Below are 16402 nucleotides of genomic sequence, written 5' to 3' on the forward strand. Positions count from 1 at the left end.
TGTCTTGCTCGCACAAGCTTTTTCAACTCTGCCCACAAATTTTCTATAGGATTGAGATCAGGGCTTTGTGATGGTGTGGAAATATAAATTTCTATCAACTAATTCCAAATGAACAATAATCTACATATAACTGAAAAGTTATGTTCTCTGGTTTTTAATTATATAATTTCATTAACATCCCAGCTAGAAGGGACATTTAACCTTTATCTTTCTGATTACAGGCTAAGCCAAAGTAATGCAAATTGTCAGTTTCACAGCATGGGGTGTCTATTGTTTTCTCTTTTCGATCAAATGGTCAGGCGGTTTCTGTCTCCAGAACATGATGAGATTAGACCTGAGAAGCAGTTTACCCTGCAGACCACAACCCTTAATTTGCATGCTTTGTTTAGCCATATCCCCTCCTCCTAAGAACACAATATAGCCATGAAATCTTTGTCTTAATTCAGACTAATTCAGACTTGTGTGAGACTTGTGAGAGATTTGTGAAAGAACTTGCAGACTGCAGACCTCTAGTAGGCTCTTGCAGACACATGAACATCTTGAAGACGCTGTATGACTGCAGATTAACCAACACGTCTCAATAAAGGAATTCTGCTTGTTCCGAGTCTCCTGGACTGGGTTCTCTCTTCTTTTCACTCATTTATTATTTTTTTTACAACAATGGCCACTCCAAAACATTCACTCTGTTGTCCTTAAAGCACATTTTCACTAATTTGGCAGTATGTTTAGGGTCATGGTCTGTTTGGAAGACACATTTGCGGCCAAGTTGTAATTTCCTGGCTGATGTCTTGAGATGTTGCTTCAGTATTTCTCCATAATGTTCTTTCTTCATGATGCCATCTATGCTGTGAAGTGGACCAGTCCCTCCTGCAGCAAAACAGCCCCACAACATGATGCTGCCGCCCCCATACTGCACAGTTGGGATGGTGTTCCTAGGCTTGTAAGCTTTCCCCTTTGTCCTCCAAATGTAACTCTGCTCATTATGGCCAAACAGTTCAATCTTAGCTCCATCAGAGCACACCATCCTTGACATCATCATCTGAGCTTTTTTAGAGGCTTAATAATCGTGTTGTATGTAAACTTGACTTTCAAGAAACAATTTCTCAAACAATATCTCTCTCATTATTCTGCTATTAAGCAGAACAAAAACACATATGATTATCCTAACTTACCTAAAAGAGAAATAGTTTAGTCACATTAACATCTGACCTTTTTTAAATGGTGATGGGCCTTTTTATACAGTGTATGTAAACCTCTGCTTTCAACTGTATATATATATATATCTTTTGGGAAAACTCTTATTTATTTTAGTTTGGTTGGAATGAAAGAAGTTTTATTATCAATAAATATTATTAGAATAGATTTTTTATATTGTCTACAAAATCAACCACTGTTGTTCAAGGATTTCTCTCATTACCGTTAGTTAAGCCTTTAAATTGCACTTTAACCTGAATACTAGTATTAAGCAAAATATATATTAAAAAATACAGTGTACTGTCATCATTATGTACTGTCATACTGTCATGTACCTGTAGTAGGTGTTTTCTGTGCAGGGCTCATGAACACGTACGATGATGAAGACGTGCTGGAAGTGTGACCGGATGGCTTTGGGGGTAAAGGGTAAAGCACCAGGCTCCTGGAAGACTATTGTGATGATATCGTTCCCTATGTGCCTCTTCCTCAGCAACTGCAAGAGAAAAAACACAGAGAGAAACTCAGATATAGGGCACACAATAAAGTTCAATTTAAAGGGCAGCTATTATTTATAAGAGGTGTAAACACAGTTGTGTGGTAAGAGTCTGTGACTTTAACCAGCTTCTAATGGTACCAATGTATTAATGTTATAGTTTATAATCACACTTGATGAAAACAGTCCGCAGAAACACTTTGATTGACATTCTCCCTTTGTATGATGTCATCAGACAGAGAAAGCACCGCCCACTAGTGACCATCTCACCCTCATTAGCATAGGACATTAGTCTTGTTTTTGAATCTGCCACTATGCTGACACATAGCTCCGCCCTCTTTAGAAAAGAGCACAATCTCATTTGCATTTAAAGCGAGTTTAATTAGGTGTTTTTTGCCACTATGCCCTATCCAAACTCGGTCCTAGAGGTCTTACTAGGCTTTCTAGAAACATTCTTGCAGGTGTGTTGAGGCAAGTTGGAGCTAAAATCTGCAGGACACCGGCCCTCCAGGACCAAGTTTGGACACCCCTGCACCATGCTGACACACAGGCACTCATAGCTCCGCCCTTTTTTGAAAAGAGCACGATCCCATTTGCATTTAAAGCGACAGTCACCAAAACTTCACAATTAGGATCAAAGCCTAAAAGGGTCCGTTTCAGAGAGTTATAAACATTATTTGAGTGATATTGTGCTCTAGACACCCTCTAGAGCAGGGGAGGGCAAAGTCTGTCCTGGGGGGCCGGTGTCCTGCACAGTTTAGCTCCAACTCTAATCAAACACACCTGCTTATACATTTTTAGTGATCTTGAAGACACTGATCAGCATTTTCAGGTGTGTTTGATTAGTGTTGGAGCTAAACTATGCAGGACACCGGCCCTCCAGGATCAAGTTTGCCCACCCCTGCTCCAGAGACATCAGAGCCTTTATTTACACCATGTAAAATGGGGCATAATACTGGTTTAACCCATGTTTTGTACATACGCCACATTTATAAGTGAGATCCAGTGCTTTATTTGATTAACAGTTGTTCAAAAATATCAATTTTTAATATTTAAAATTAACCACTAGTTACATTTAATAAAATGTATTCCTTATTGCTTAAAGGGTACCTTTATATGTTATTTAAGTGGGTCAAAAAACACTCTAAAATAAAATTTTAATCAATAAAGTGTAAGTAATAACAAATATAAATAATATTATAAATTATAAACAATTAAGTAAATAATATTTAGTTCAGTACATTCCTGTGAAGTGCATGTATATCATGTATGGTCATACACCCAAAGCGCTTCACAATCATGAGGGGGGTCTCTCCACATCACCACCAGTGTGCAGCATTCACTTGGGTGATGCGAGGGCAGCCACAGGACAACTGCGCCAGTGCTTCACCACACACCAGCTATTGGGGGAGTGGAGAGACAGTGGTGGATGGGGATGATGCGGAGGCCATGATAGGTAAGGGCCGACGGAGGGACTTTGGCCAGGACACCCGGGTTACACCTGAAGTGCCATGGGATTTTTAATGACCACAGACAGTCAAAACCTTGGTTTAACGTCTCATCCGAAAGACGGCACCCACTGTCCGTATAGTGTGTGTCCCCTTCACCTTACTGGCCCTGCTGAAAAATCCAGCTAAAACCAGCCTAGGCTGGTTGGCTGGTTTTAGCTGGTTGATCAGTCTGGTTTTAGAGGGGTTTTGGCCATTTCCAGGCTGGTTTCCAGCCATTTCCAGCCTGGTCTCAGCTGGTCAGGCTGGAAAATGACCAGCTAAATCCAGCTAAAACCAGCTTGACCAGCCTGGTTTAAGCTGGATATAGCTGGTTTTGGCTGGACTCCCAGCTTGGTTAGGCTGGTCTAAGCTGGTCATCTCCCAGCCTGACCAGCTAAGATCAGGCTGGAAATGGCTGGAAACCAGCCTGGAAGTGGCCAAACCCCTCTAAAACCAGGCTGATCAACCAGCTAAAACCAGCCAACCAGCCTAGGCTGGTTTAAGCTGGATTTTTCAGCAGGGGGGGCATTAGGACCCACACAGCCCGCAGGATGAGCGCTGGCCTTCTAACAGCAACCTAGCTTTTCCATATGGTCTCCCATCCAGGTATTGAACCCTGCTTAGCTTCAGTGAGTAACCGCTCTTGGGCTGCAGGGTGATATGGCTGTGGCACGTATTGTTTCTGCACTCTAATGGGGTGTTTTACCTGTTGTTTGTTGTTGGCTGTGTATGGAAGCATGGTGGAGACGTGAAACATGATCTCATAATCCTGGTAGCGAGTGTACAGCGAGTGTGTGCCCGTGGAGTCGGCTGTGAAACAAACACACAAACAACAATATTATCACACAACCAATCAAAATATGACACTGTCTGTTTCACGCTTCAGCGAGTTCACTCTGAGTCTCCTGTCATACGAACGGTATACCCTTTTAGTCCTTTTTTTACTTTTTTTGTTATTACAAATACTGTAAATGAATGACATAAAAGGGTGTGTCCTCATTAATCACTGTATATATGATTATAAATAACTGAATATTGTATAAATCTTACATTTAACCAATTACACTCTGCAGACCCGGTACCGGGACGTCATCGACTTTCACTTTCAGATTTAAAGGGCTAGGGTTGCACCAGATCCCCATAAGAGGTTTCGTTTAAAAGTGTAGAATCTATATTTTATGCACATATGCATCACTTTGGTTTTTATTTTACTGTATAAAAGTTATTTACACTTAAATACACAGTATTTTGAATACCCGAGTTGGGTATTGAACTGGTTCATTTTCATATTTTTCATATGACACATGTACAAGTTATAGCTCAAATGAAAGCTCTTGCCGGTGCTCATACAGTTCTAGCGTTCATTTACTGTATTATATTCACATATCAAACAGTTGCTGAGTAAATCTCGGTTTTTTCATGAAAAAAATACATTTATGATCAATAAGCAGCCCCAGATAGCACAGACAGCTGTCATCTCTACCTTATGCTGTGCGCTTCAGGGCCATTCTCCTCTGTTTTAGAGGTGATGTGCATAAGTAATCCTTTTATATGTCTGACGTGCTCCAAACACAGTGAATTATGTTTGATCAAACAAAAGAATAGTGAAATATGGAAACAATGATCGCTCCCTGTGGCTTGTACAGCACCTCTCATCAGTGGGAATACAATAACTTTAGCATAGATTATGGTGGAGACGTTTTTCTATTTTCCTATGATTACAGACATGTGCAGGAACCACCAACATTAATTACAGCACGCTAGACCACACAGAACATAAAAGGTACACTTTCACATTTGAGTTCATAAAAAAAATGATATAAATAATTTTTTTAGGTGTTTATTATAACACAGACAACATATACAGATATTTTAAACACTTTCAATAGTGTTTTATGACAATTCAAAGGGTTTTCTTTAAAATGATACCAAATTTTTGCATTTACACCTCTGCATGTGGATTTGGGAAGCTTTTAAATTTGGGTAGGCGGAAATCCCCAAATAGCAGCAGAGTTTAACTGGTTAAATGTTGAACGTGTGGAGTATGTGACCCTACTGGTGTTATTACATTCCATCCAGTTCAATTCAAAACGAATTCATTAAAAACAGAAGATTTTTTCAACACATTGATGGACATGATGTTTTTACTAGCTCATTTCTAATAACGGATTTCTTTCCTCGTTGTGTGGATGTTGTGTTTTAGACTCACTTTTGGTGTCTAGCTGAGCTCTGTATTTCTCCCAGCCCTTGAGTCTCACTCGGTCTCCCAGAAGGTCCAGGAACTCCTCGAACACAGGCCCGGCGCTCTCGTTATTGTACATGTCCTCTTCAGTGCTCTGTCCCGCTCTGCAGTACATCACACCAACCTTACGCTGGAAATTCAGCTATACACACACACACACACACACACACACATATTAAACAATTACATTACAGTCACTTCTCCAACCGAATGTCCTTCACACATTATCTCTCTTCCTCATATTTTAATTTAATCCTCAAAATGCATTTAAATCTCTAAATATTTCCTCATTTCAGGAGCTGAAGAAATATTATTTATAAAATAGTGGTTACTTAAAAATTATATTTATACAGTGTTGGGCAAGCTACTTGAAAAATGTAGTGAGCTAAGCTATTAGCTACTCTACTTAAAATGTAGCTTAACTACACTAAAGCTACACACTGGGAAATGTAGCAAGCTAAGCTAAAAGCTACTTGGCAAAAGTAGCTTAGCTACATCTAAGCTATTTTTACATTTTTATTTTTAAATCGAAGCAACTTAAATCCAAGTCAATCATATCTTAGTGATCAATGAAACTGTCAATAAACATATGAGGCAGAATAGCTCAGTTCAGTTATTTACTGTAAATAATATGCTGTACTAAACAGAAACAAACTATAGTATATAGCAGCACAAACTAAAAATCCAATAAAAGCAGGTGTTACACATTTACAATACTATAGTAATTTATAGTAAAGGGAAATATTTTGACAGAAGCATTATGCATATTGTATGTGTATATAAATTTACAACTCTTCATTAATAAATTACACTACATAATGCAGTCATTTATAGAAGTACTTACTATAAATTACTAAAGTATTTTTGAGCACAGCATCAGAAATTAAGTTATTGCATCTTAACATGTACTTCTTGAGGTATGGTCACGAAAAATCCTACTTCAGTTCAGAAATAACTCCTCTCCCCCAGTCATCTTTCCATCAAGCAAGTTTCTTGTGTTAGCCTAATTTGGTTGGCGACGTCACCGACCAGAGGTGGCAGTAACGCACCAAAAAGTTTGTTGTCAACCACCGTAAAACAGGAAGAAGAAGAAATCATCATGCTCGCTATCATATGGATTTACTTTCATCAGCCAAACACCGGCCTCACAGCTCTGTGAATGTCGGTGCCATCTCTTATTGATCCGCGATTGGTAAATGTAGCATGTGGATGCTACTGCGCTACTTGACTAATAAAATAGCTTCGCTACTGAAAAGCTATTTGAATTAGAAGTAGCGACGCTACAGCCACGCTACTGAGAAATGTAGCTAAGCTAGTAGCGTCACTACTTGTAGCGACGTTACTGCCCAACACTGTATGTATATATATATATATATATATATATATATATATATATATATATATATATATATATATATATATATATATATATATATATATAATATATATATATATATATATATATATATATATATATATATATATATATATATATATATATATATATATATATATATATGCTAGTTACATGTAACGGAGTTACATAGTTTAATTACAAAATAAAAGTAACGGTAATTTGTTACAGTTACTGAGAAAACAGTGTAACGTTAATTAAATTACAGTAACTTATAAAAATGTAAACGATTACTAATGGGGTTACATCTAAATATTTCTTTAAAAATCTGGGATCTGTGGAATAATATTAATCTGTTGCTTTGCCTGTTTTTGATATGCACGATGCCTTCTGCTAAGGCCATTTATTAAAGCGCTGCTATTCAGCTTGAACTACATTTCTCTTTAGCGTGGCGGTAACGTCGCTACTTTCTTAATCAAATACCTTTTCAGTAGCAAAGCTATTTCACTGCAAAAAATGCTTTTCTTGCTTAGATTTTTTTGTTTTGTTTCTAGTCCAAATATCTCAAAATTCCTAAATTAAGAAGAATTTTCTAAACAAGCAAAACATAATGTCTTGTTTTGAGAAGTAATATGTCAATATTATGTGAGTTTTTTCTTAAAATAAGCAAAATAATCTGCCAATGGGGTGAGCAAATGAATCTTACGTCAAAAGAAAAAACAAGATTAATTTTATTTCTTCATTTCTCAAAACAAGACAATATGTTTTGCTTGTTTAGAAAATGCTTCTTGATATAAGAATTTTTAGATAATTAGACTAGAAACAAGACAAAAAAATCTAAGCAAGAAAAGCATTTTTTGCCGTGTTTTTAGTCAAGTATCGCAGTAGCGTCCACATGCTACATTTAACGATTGCAGATCAGTAAGTGACGTCACCAACATTCACAGAGCTGTGTGGCCGGTGTTTAGCCAATAAAAGTAAAGCATGACAAGTTCTTCTTTGTCCTGTTTTACGGTGGTCGACAACAAACTTTATGATGCGTTACTGCCACCTCTCGCTCTGGTTGGTGATGTCCCCACGTCCCCATGACTGAGAGAGAGGAGGTCTATATATATATATATATATATATATATATATATATATATATATATATATATATACATACACAATATATATATACAATATATATATACAATTGTATATATATATATATATATATATATACAAACTTTGTTTGTAAAAAATCTAATAAATAAATCTTTAAAAAAAAAGGAATCGTAACATAATCAAAAAGTAATCAGATGTAATCCGTTACTTTACTTTTATCAAGTAATCAAAAAGCTACACTACTTATTGCTTTTTAAATAGGGTAATTTGTAATCTGTAATTTATTACATTTCCTAAGTAACCTTCCCAACACTGTGTATATATATATATATATATATATATATATATATATATATATATATATATATATATATATATATATATATATATATATATATATATATATATATATATATTGATGATAATAATAGGAATAATAATAATGATGATGATGATGATGATAAAATTATTATTATTATTATTATTACTATGCATATTTTGAGGGTCCGACTGTTTTTATGCATCTCTTTTTCTTATTGAGCACATCTGGAGTAAGATGGAGGAGGCGTTGAAGATGAACACAAAGACTCTTGATGAGCTCTGGGAGTAGCAGGAACACTTTCTTCTTCATTCCAGATGACTTTATTAATCAGTGATGTGAGTCATGTCAGAGATGTATGGATGCAGTCCTCCAAGCTCATGATGGAGTCAGACACAATATTCATTCTGTCTCCACTGCAGCAGGACTTTATATTCTATACTGGACATTATTTCTGTTCAGTGATGAGACTTTAGTCTAAGCAGAGTCAGACCTTACTGTCCTAATCACATCAGTCAACATCAAGACATGATCAGATTTTATTGTGCTCAAATAAGCAAAATCTAGAGGCCTTTGCCTTTCATTTGAGCCACTTCTAATACCAAATGATCAACTAGAAGTCAACTTATTATTTGTTTTTCTTAAACTTGGATAGGATTGTTTTTTATTAAAAAAACAAACTGTGCATAATTAAAAAGTTAAGCTTTTTAAAAGTAAAATCAACTTTACTTACTGGTTTACTTACTGTTTTAAAGTAAAGTAACTAATGGCTTTTTAAAGTGTAGCTGTGTGGAGTGTGAGCTCTCGTACCCCCTGCTCGTCCAGCTTCAGCAGTGTGTCTCTGACTTTGGGAGATGTGGAGGCCAGTCTGAGGCAATGCAGGTTCAGATCGGGCAGAATGAACTCCAGCAGTCTCTTGGGGGAAAGGCCGCGTGGCGTCGTGTGTCGCGCAGCAGAGGGAACAGACTCCTCCAGGATCGAGCCGCGCAGCGTCTTCAGCTGCACAACAAACACACACTCCATTACCCTTGATGGTAAAAGTGCACCTATTATGCAATTTAAAAAAAATTAAATCATCATAATCATTATAAGGGATTTAAACACAGTCGTGTGGCAGTAGTGTGCGAATATAACCAGCTTCTAATGGTACAAACACTTTGATCGACATTCTCCCTTTGTATGATGTCATCAGAGGGGAAAGCCCTGCCCACTAGTGACCATCTCTCCCTCATTAGCATAGGACGTTAGTCTTGTTTTTGAATCTGCCACTATGCTGACACACAGGCACTCATAGCTCCGCCCTTTTTTTTAAAAGAGCACAATCTCATTTGCATTTAAAGCGACAGTGACCAAAACGCCACAATTAGGATCAAAGCCCAACAGGGTTATCTGTGTGCTATTTTGAGCTGAAACTTCACACACACATACTCTAGGGACATCTGAGATTAATTTTGGATCTTGTAAAAACAGTTCACAATAGTTTTATGCCATATTCCAGCGATAGTGGGAATTGTTACTACACTTAAGTGCCACTTGATGCCACTAATCTTGAATAAATTCTGCATATTTTTTACATATATTTGCTGTACCTAGTACTCGGTATGATTATAATTGTCATGTTTGAAGAGATTACCATCAATAACAAAAATAGGAGCAGTTTTGTTTTTATTTATTTTTATTTATTTATTTATTTGTTTGTTTGTTGTTTGCGTTTAGTTTTTATTATATATATATATATATATATATATATATATATATATATATATATATATATATATATATATATATATATATATATATATATATATATATATATATATATATATATATATATATATATATATATATATTTATATATATATATCCTCATATTTTGTATAATTTGTATATGCAACAAGGTTATTATTGTTGTAAAATTTTTGTAAAATGTTGTATTTCAATGTACATAAACTGAAAACAAATAATAAAAATATTATGGAAAAAAAATTCTGCATATTGATGTGTGAGAGAATGTCTTGAATTTACTTCGGTGGTCCTGAAAATGATCCTGTAGTTGTACTGGGACCCACTTGATCCCTCTTTTTCCTCCCTGCGGAAACTAACAGCCACCGGCCCCAAGCGATCATCCATGCCGAAGAAGTTCTGATGATCTGGCATAAAAGAGGGAAGAGTTTAACCACACGCAAACACACAACACAATGCTAAAAGAAAAGCATCATCAGAATATTGAGGAACTGTGATTGTGCAACATTTGACAGCTCGTTTCTGTTATAAATGAGCATGAATGAGTAAAGGTGTTTGGTAGTTTTAAGAGTGAGAACTGCATGGCAAACCTTAAAGTATTTGCTGATAGGCCTGTCACAATATTCAATATACAGACTTATCGCACAACACATGGACATGAGCTCATTTATAATGATGCAATATACAACTCAGCGGCCACTTTATTAGGTACTGTCCAACTGCTTGTTAATTCAAATTTCTAATCAGCCAATAACATGGCAGCAACTCAATGTATTTAGACATGCAGACGTGGTCAAGACGATCTGCTGCAGTTCAAACTGAGGAAGAAAGGGGGATTTGAGTGACTTCGAATGTGCCATGGTTGCTGGTGTCAGACGGGCTGGTCTGATTAGTTCAGAAACTGCTGATCTACTAAGAATTTCACGCACAGCCATCTCTAGGGTTTACAGAGAATGATTTGAGGAAATATCCAGTGAGCGGCAGTTCTGTGGGCGCAAATACCTTGTTGATGTCAGAGGAGAATGGCCAGACTGGTTCCAGCTGATAGAAAGGCAACAGTAACTCAAATAAGCACTCGTTACAACCGAGCTCTGCAGAAGAGCATCTCTGAACACACAACACGTCCAACCTTGAGGCGGATGGACTACAGCAGCAGAAGACCACACCGGGTGCCGCTCCTGTCAGCTAAGAACAGGAAACTGAGGCTACAATTCACACAGGCTCACCAAAACTGGACAATAGAAGATTGGAGAAACGTTGCCTGCTCTGATGAGTCTCCATTTCTGCTGACACATTCGGATGCTCGGGTCAGAATTTGGCATCAACAATATGAAAGCATGGATCATCCTGCCTTGTATCAGCAGTTCAGGCTGGTGGTGATCGTGGTGTAATGGTGTGGGGGGAGATTTTTTTGGACCCATTAGTACCAATTGAGCATCAACGCCACAGCCTACCTGAGTATTGCTGCTGACCATGTCCATCCCTTTATGACCCCAGTGTCTCCATCTTCTGATGGCTAATTCCAGCAGGATTACGCACCATGTCATAAAGCGTGAATCATCTCAGACTGGTTTCTTGAACATGACAATGAGTTCACTGTACTGTGGCCTCCACAGTCAGCAGATCTCAATCTAATAGAGCAGCTTTGGGATGTGGTGGAACTGGAGATTCACATCATGGATGTGCAGCCGACAAATCTGCAGCAACTGTGTGATGCTATCATGTCAATATAGAGCAAAATCTCTGAGGAATATTTCCAGCATCTTGTTGAATCTCTGCCACGAAGCATTAAGGCAGTTCTGAAGGCAAAAGAGGGTCCAACCCGGTACTTGTAAGGTGTACCTAATAAAGTGGCCAGTGAGTGTGTATTGCCCATTCATAAAATATACTGCAATAATATTATTGGTATTTTTTAGGGATTTATATTGCATTACCAAGACGGATTGAGCTATGTGCTTGTGTTGTGCGATAAGTCCATATATTGACTTTGCGACAGGCCTACAGTATGTGATTGTTAAAGCTATATTGTGAACATATTGTGATTTATATTTGCGCACTACAGTTTCCACAATGCTATCCTTGCATGTGATTAGACAGAAATACTGATAATACTCTGAAGTGCAGAATGAGTCATCAAAACTGCTGATCTGTTCTCGCCACAGTTTGAGAGACACTGCGGTAAAGTGTACAATTCTCTATATGCCTAAAAATATATGTGTTTAAGAGCTATTCTTGAATTATACTTAATGCAATACCACTTCTGCATGCACCAGGAAACCAAACTGGGGCAGTTTTTTGTAAAAACCATTAAAAAAGTATTATTAGAGGAGGACGAGCAGCTTTAATCACATGTAAATGACAGCACCGCGTGCATCTACAGCAGACACGAAAGTGTATCTTAACTTAAAGGCCACCTATTATGCAAAAATGCCCTTTTAATGGGTTTTAATACACTTGTGTGGCAACATTGTTTAAATCTAGCCAGCCTTTATTGGTAACATTTATTAATTATTTTCGCACTTGATAAATTTAGTCTGCAGAAACACTTTGATTGACATTCTCCCTTTGTATGATGTCATCAGAGGGGGAAAGCCCCGCCCACTAGTGACCATCTCTGCCTCATTATCATAGGTTGTCTTGTTTTCGAATCTGCCACTATGCTGACACACAGGCATTTGTAGCTCCGCCCTCTTAAAAAAAATTATAAGACAGTCACCAAAATGACACAATTAGCATCAGGACTTTTCAGTATTGTTAATTCTTGCAGTCCAGACACTAGTCCTGTCTTGTCTCGTATGTTGTGCTTGGCTAGAGTTTTCTCAGGTCAGGTACTCATATTTACAGTCATTGTCTGTCTTCATCTTTGTATGAGCACTGTCTTGGTCGTGCCGTGTTCAGGATGCGCGCTCTCATTCTGGTGTGTGTTGATTTTTCACAGCATGGTGTTTATTCTCAGCGCTCCAGCCTAGTTGGTTTTGCTTTCTTAATTTAAATAATAATAAATTATGCAGATTTTAAATAATAATAATAATAATAATAAATTATGATAATTTTAAATAAAAATAATAATAACAATAAGAATAATAAAATGTTGCATATTTTAAATATGCTAATAAATTATGCATATTTTAAAATAATAATAAAATTATCCATACCTTAAATAATAATAATAATAATAATATAATTATGCATATTTTAAATAATAACAACAACAAATTATGCCTATTTAAAAAAATAAAATAAAATAAATATTAATAATAATAATAATAAATTATGCCTATTTAAATAATAACAACAAAATTATGCATATTTTAAATAATAATAATAATAAATTATGCCTATTTAAATAATAACAATAAAATTATGCATATTTTTACATAATAATAAAATTATGCATACTTTAAATAATAATAATAATAATACATTTATGCATGTTTAAATAATAAAAATAATAACAAATTATGCATATTTTTAAACATAATAATAATAATAACAAAATTATCTATATTTAAATAATAATAAAATTATGAATATTTTTAATAATAATAATAATAATACAATTATGCATACTTTAAATAATAATAATAATAATAATAATAATAATAATAATAATAATAAATGTATGCATGTTTAAATATTAATAATAACAAATTATGCATATTTTTAAAAATAATAATAATAGCAAAATTATCCATATCTTAAATAATAATAATAAAATTATGCATATTTTAAATAATAATAATAATTATAATAATAATAATAATAAAATGAGGTGTATTTTAAATAATAATAATAATAATATTAATTTAGCATATTTTAAATAATAATAATAATAATAATAATAATAATGATAATAATAATAATAATAACTATGATTATTATTATTATTTGAAAGCTTTTGCAAAGTTTTGTTTCCTAACTAAAAACAGTTTTTTTAGCATCTCTTTTGGGCCAAAACAGACCCGAATGTGACTACAGAAGCTCTTCTTCAGTAACTCTCCAACTCAATCCAGCATCAGTCCATCAGTTTTGCGGAGTGTGAGCTCTCGTACCCCCTGCTCGTCCAGCTTCAGCAGTGTGTCTCTGAAGTCTAGTTGTTTTTGCTTTCTGGGATCGGAGCATGCATGTCGCATGTGTGAGTGCATGGTAAGTGTTTTTATCGTGTACTTGTGTCTTGCGTTGTGTAAGCTTCGTGTTTACATTGTGGCCATATGCTGTAGTGGTTTGTTTCACTTAAATACGCGGTTAATGCGTTCTCTCATTGGCTGTGAGTTCTACTTCTGTTTTCTTGTGAGCACATGACTTGTGTTGTCTCTTTGTGTCATGTGCTCTTCGGTCTAATGTCTAGTCCCTCCCTTCAAGTTAACCCATTATTTGTTTATTCAGTTCACCTGTTTGTTTGGTAATTTTTTCTCTTTATAGTTCCCTCTTGTCTGCTGTCCTGTGCCAGTTCATCATATGTCGTATCCAGCTCTGAACAGTGTCCTGTTTTGTCCAACGCTGATCCTTGCCAGCCCTTCCCAGTCAAGATTGTTTGTTCATTTATTTGTTAATGTTTTCCCCACTCTGCTTGTTTTTGTTGCCTTTCTGTTTTATTTTTATAGTTAATAAATATACATTTTAGTTCTGCAATTAAGTCCTCGTCCTTTCCCAAACTCAACCGTGACACAAAACCTAAGTGGGTCAGTTTCGAAGAGTTCTAAAACATTATCTGTCTTATACTGAGCTGAAGCTTCACACACACGCTCTATCAGAGACTTAGTGTACATCTTGTAAAAAGGAGCATAACAGGTGCCCTTTAATAACCATATCCCTTGCCTCGTGTTATTTTACTCCCCAAAACACAGAAGTTGAACGTAGGGACTTGCAGGCTTATTATTGCGCTCTGTTGTTGATTATGAATGGTGATTGTTGCGCCATCTGTTGTTCTGCAGTGGGTGAATTAGCATTTGTTCAGCACAACACATATTCGGTGTTAAAACACCATTTGAATGTCATCCGCTAAACTTTTGTTGCATCACTTTTGATGTGAGAGGGCCTTTACAATCAGAACATTTGGTCTTAGATGATGAATAAATAAAGATGAGCATGAAGAAGGTGTACAATAAGAGACTGCAATGCAACAACAGACAGTATAGTCCCTTTCACACATACAGACCTTTCCGGAAAATTACCGGCAATTTTCCTGAAAGCTTGTATGTGTGAACAGGCCCTTTTTGAAAATACCGGTAAATTCGTTCTGGCTGTTTTCCGGAAAGAGAAGTTGTAACATTACCGGCAATTTGCCGGAATGCTGCGCTGTGTGAATGCAGAAGGAAGATTGCCGGAAAGAGCGCGTGCACGTCTAGAACGTGCTGACGTGAGACGTCTGCTTTAGCCAATCAGAACAGTCAGACGCATTTACGTCCGCGCGGTTTATGAGAATAAAAGCCTTTGAATATTTTTCCAGACACCTTTAGCTGCTAGAAGTTAGTCAGATCACGTTTATATGTTCTTCTTAATGCCAATTGTGTAATTAATCATCGATGAGATGCTTATGATAAGCCGTTGTTTGTTTACCTTCAAGCTTTGCGTGTGCCCGTGAGCGCCCATAGCGCCAGCACACACACATATCAAGTACATCTCGACATGTGAAAGTGTTTCTCTCTATGTTTTCATTAGAGTTGTACTCAATACTGATCCATCCGAACAGTTTGTAATGTAGTCAAATGTTTACAAACACAAGCGCAGCCGTTTAGGGCTCATTTCTGTTGAATGATGTCAGAATTTACCGCTATTTTGGAATGGATGTGTGAATGCTCTTTTCCGGAAAAATTCCGTAACGTCCTCGCCTGTGTGAACAGCGCTTTTTTGAATATACCGGTAAAGTCGTTCCGGAAATTTTCCGGATATTTACCGGTATCACTGTGTGAAAGGGGCTACTGTTTCAACACTGTTAGTAAAAATTGCACCTTTAGGGGAAAAACAGCTTGACAATAGGACTTAAAAGGAAATGTAGTGTCTTATATTTGCCTAATATGTGCATAATAGTTTCCCTGAAATGCTTTACCACCCAGAGCAGTTTGTATGTGAGATGTTATGCATTAGTAGTCTATAAGGTATTGATATCAACCTGATAGGATATATTAGGTATAAAGTGTTCCTTTAGGGAGCATATTATCTTGGAGCATTATCTCTTCCTCCCAAAATATAAAAAAAATAAACACGAGAGTGTGTTTTAAGCTATAGAGCAGCAGTTCCCAACAGGGGGGTCGCCGCCCACAAGGGGGCCTCAGCAAGCTTTGTGGGGGGTCATATCATATTTAAAAAAAATCTCAGCAGTGGACAATTAGGAGAATGATCATGTTGCCTTAGTTAATTTTATCCCCTAGCTCAGTGGTTCTATGGATCAATCGGTACCGGCCGCACGATAAATCATTAATTATTTCCGTTTTATTAATCTGAGTCTGAACGATTTATT

General features: G+C 36.4%; 1 protein-coding gene across 21 annotated transcripts in view; it reads right to left on the reverse strand.

Moving 5' to 3' along the window:
• Positions 1 to 16402, reverse strand: part of sipa1 (signal-induced proliferation-associated 1) — a 102570-nt gene that overhangs the window by 34903 nt on the left and 51265 nt on the right. For 16 of the 21 annotated variants that reach the window (XR_015496559.1, XR_015496557.1, XR_015496558.1 and 13 more), the window contains exons 4-8: positions 10225 to 10349; positions 9010 to 9198; positions 5387 to 5561; positions 3884 to 3987; positions 1530 to 1687 (exon numbers count right to left, since the gene is read on the reverse strand). Coding sequence is in view for 8 of the 21 variants with exons in the window: in XM_087262388.1 (XP_087118514.1) it covers positions 1530 to 1687; positions 3884 to 3987; positions 5387 to 5561; positions 9010 to 9198; positions 10225 to 10349 (751 nt within the window). In the remaining 13 variants the exon portion in view is untranslated. Of the gene's footprint in view, positions 1 to 1529; positions 1688 to 3883; positions 3988 to 5386; positions 5562 to 6358; positions 6485 to 9009; positions 9199 to 10224; positions 10350 to 16402 lie in introns of those variants that run through there. The other 5 variants (XR_015496567.1, XR_015496566.1, XR_015496565.1 and 2 more) reach the window with 3 other exon arrangements.

The sequence above is a fragment of the Danio rerio genome, chromosome 7 (assembly GCF_052040795.2).
Source record: "Danio rerio strain M-AB ecotype USA chromosome 7, GRCz13ab, whole genome shotgun sequence".
Taxonomy (NCBI): Eukaryota; Metazoa; Chordata; class Actinopteri; order Cypriniformes; family Danionidae; genus Danio; species Danio rerio.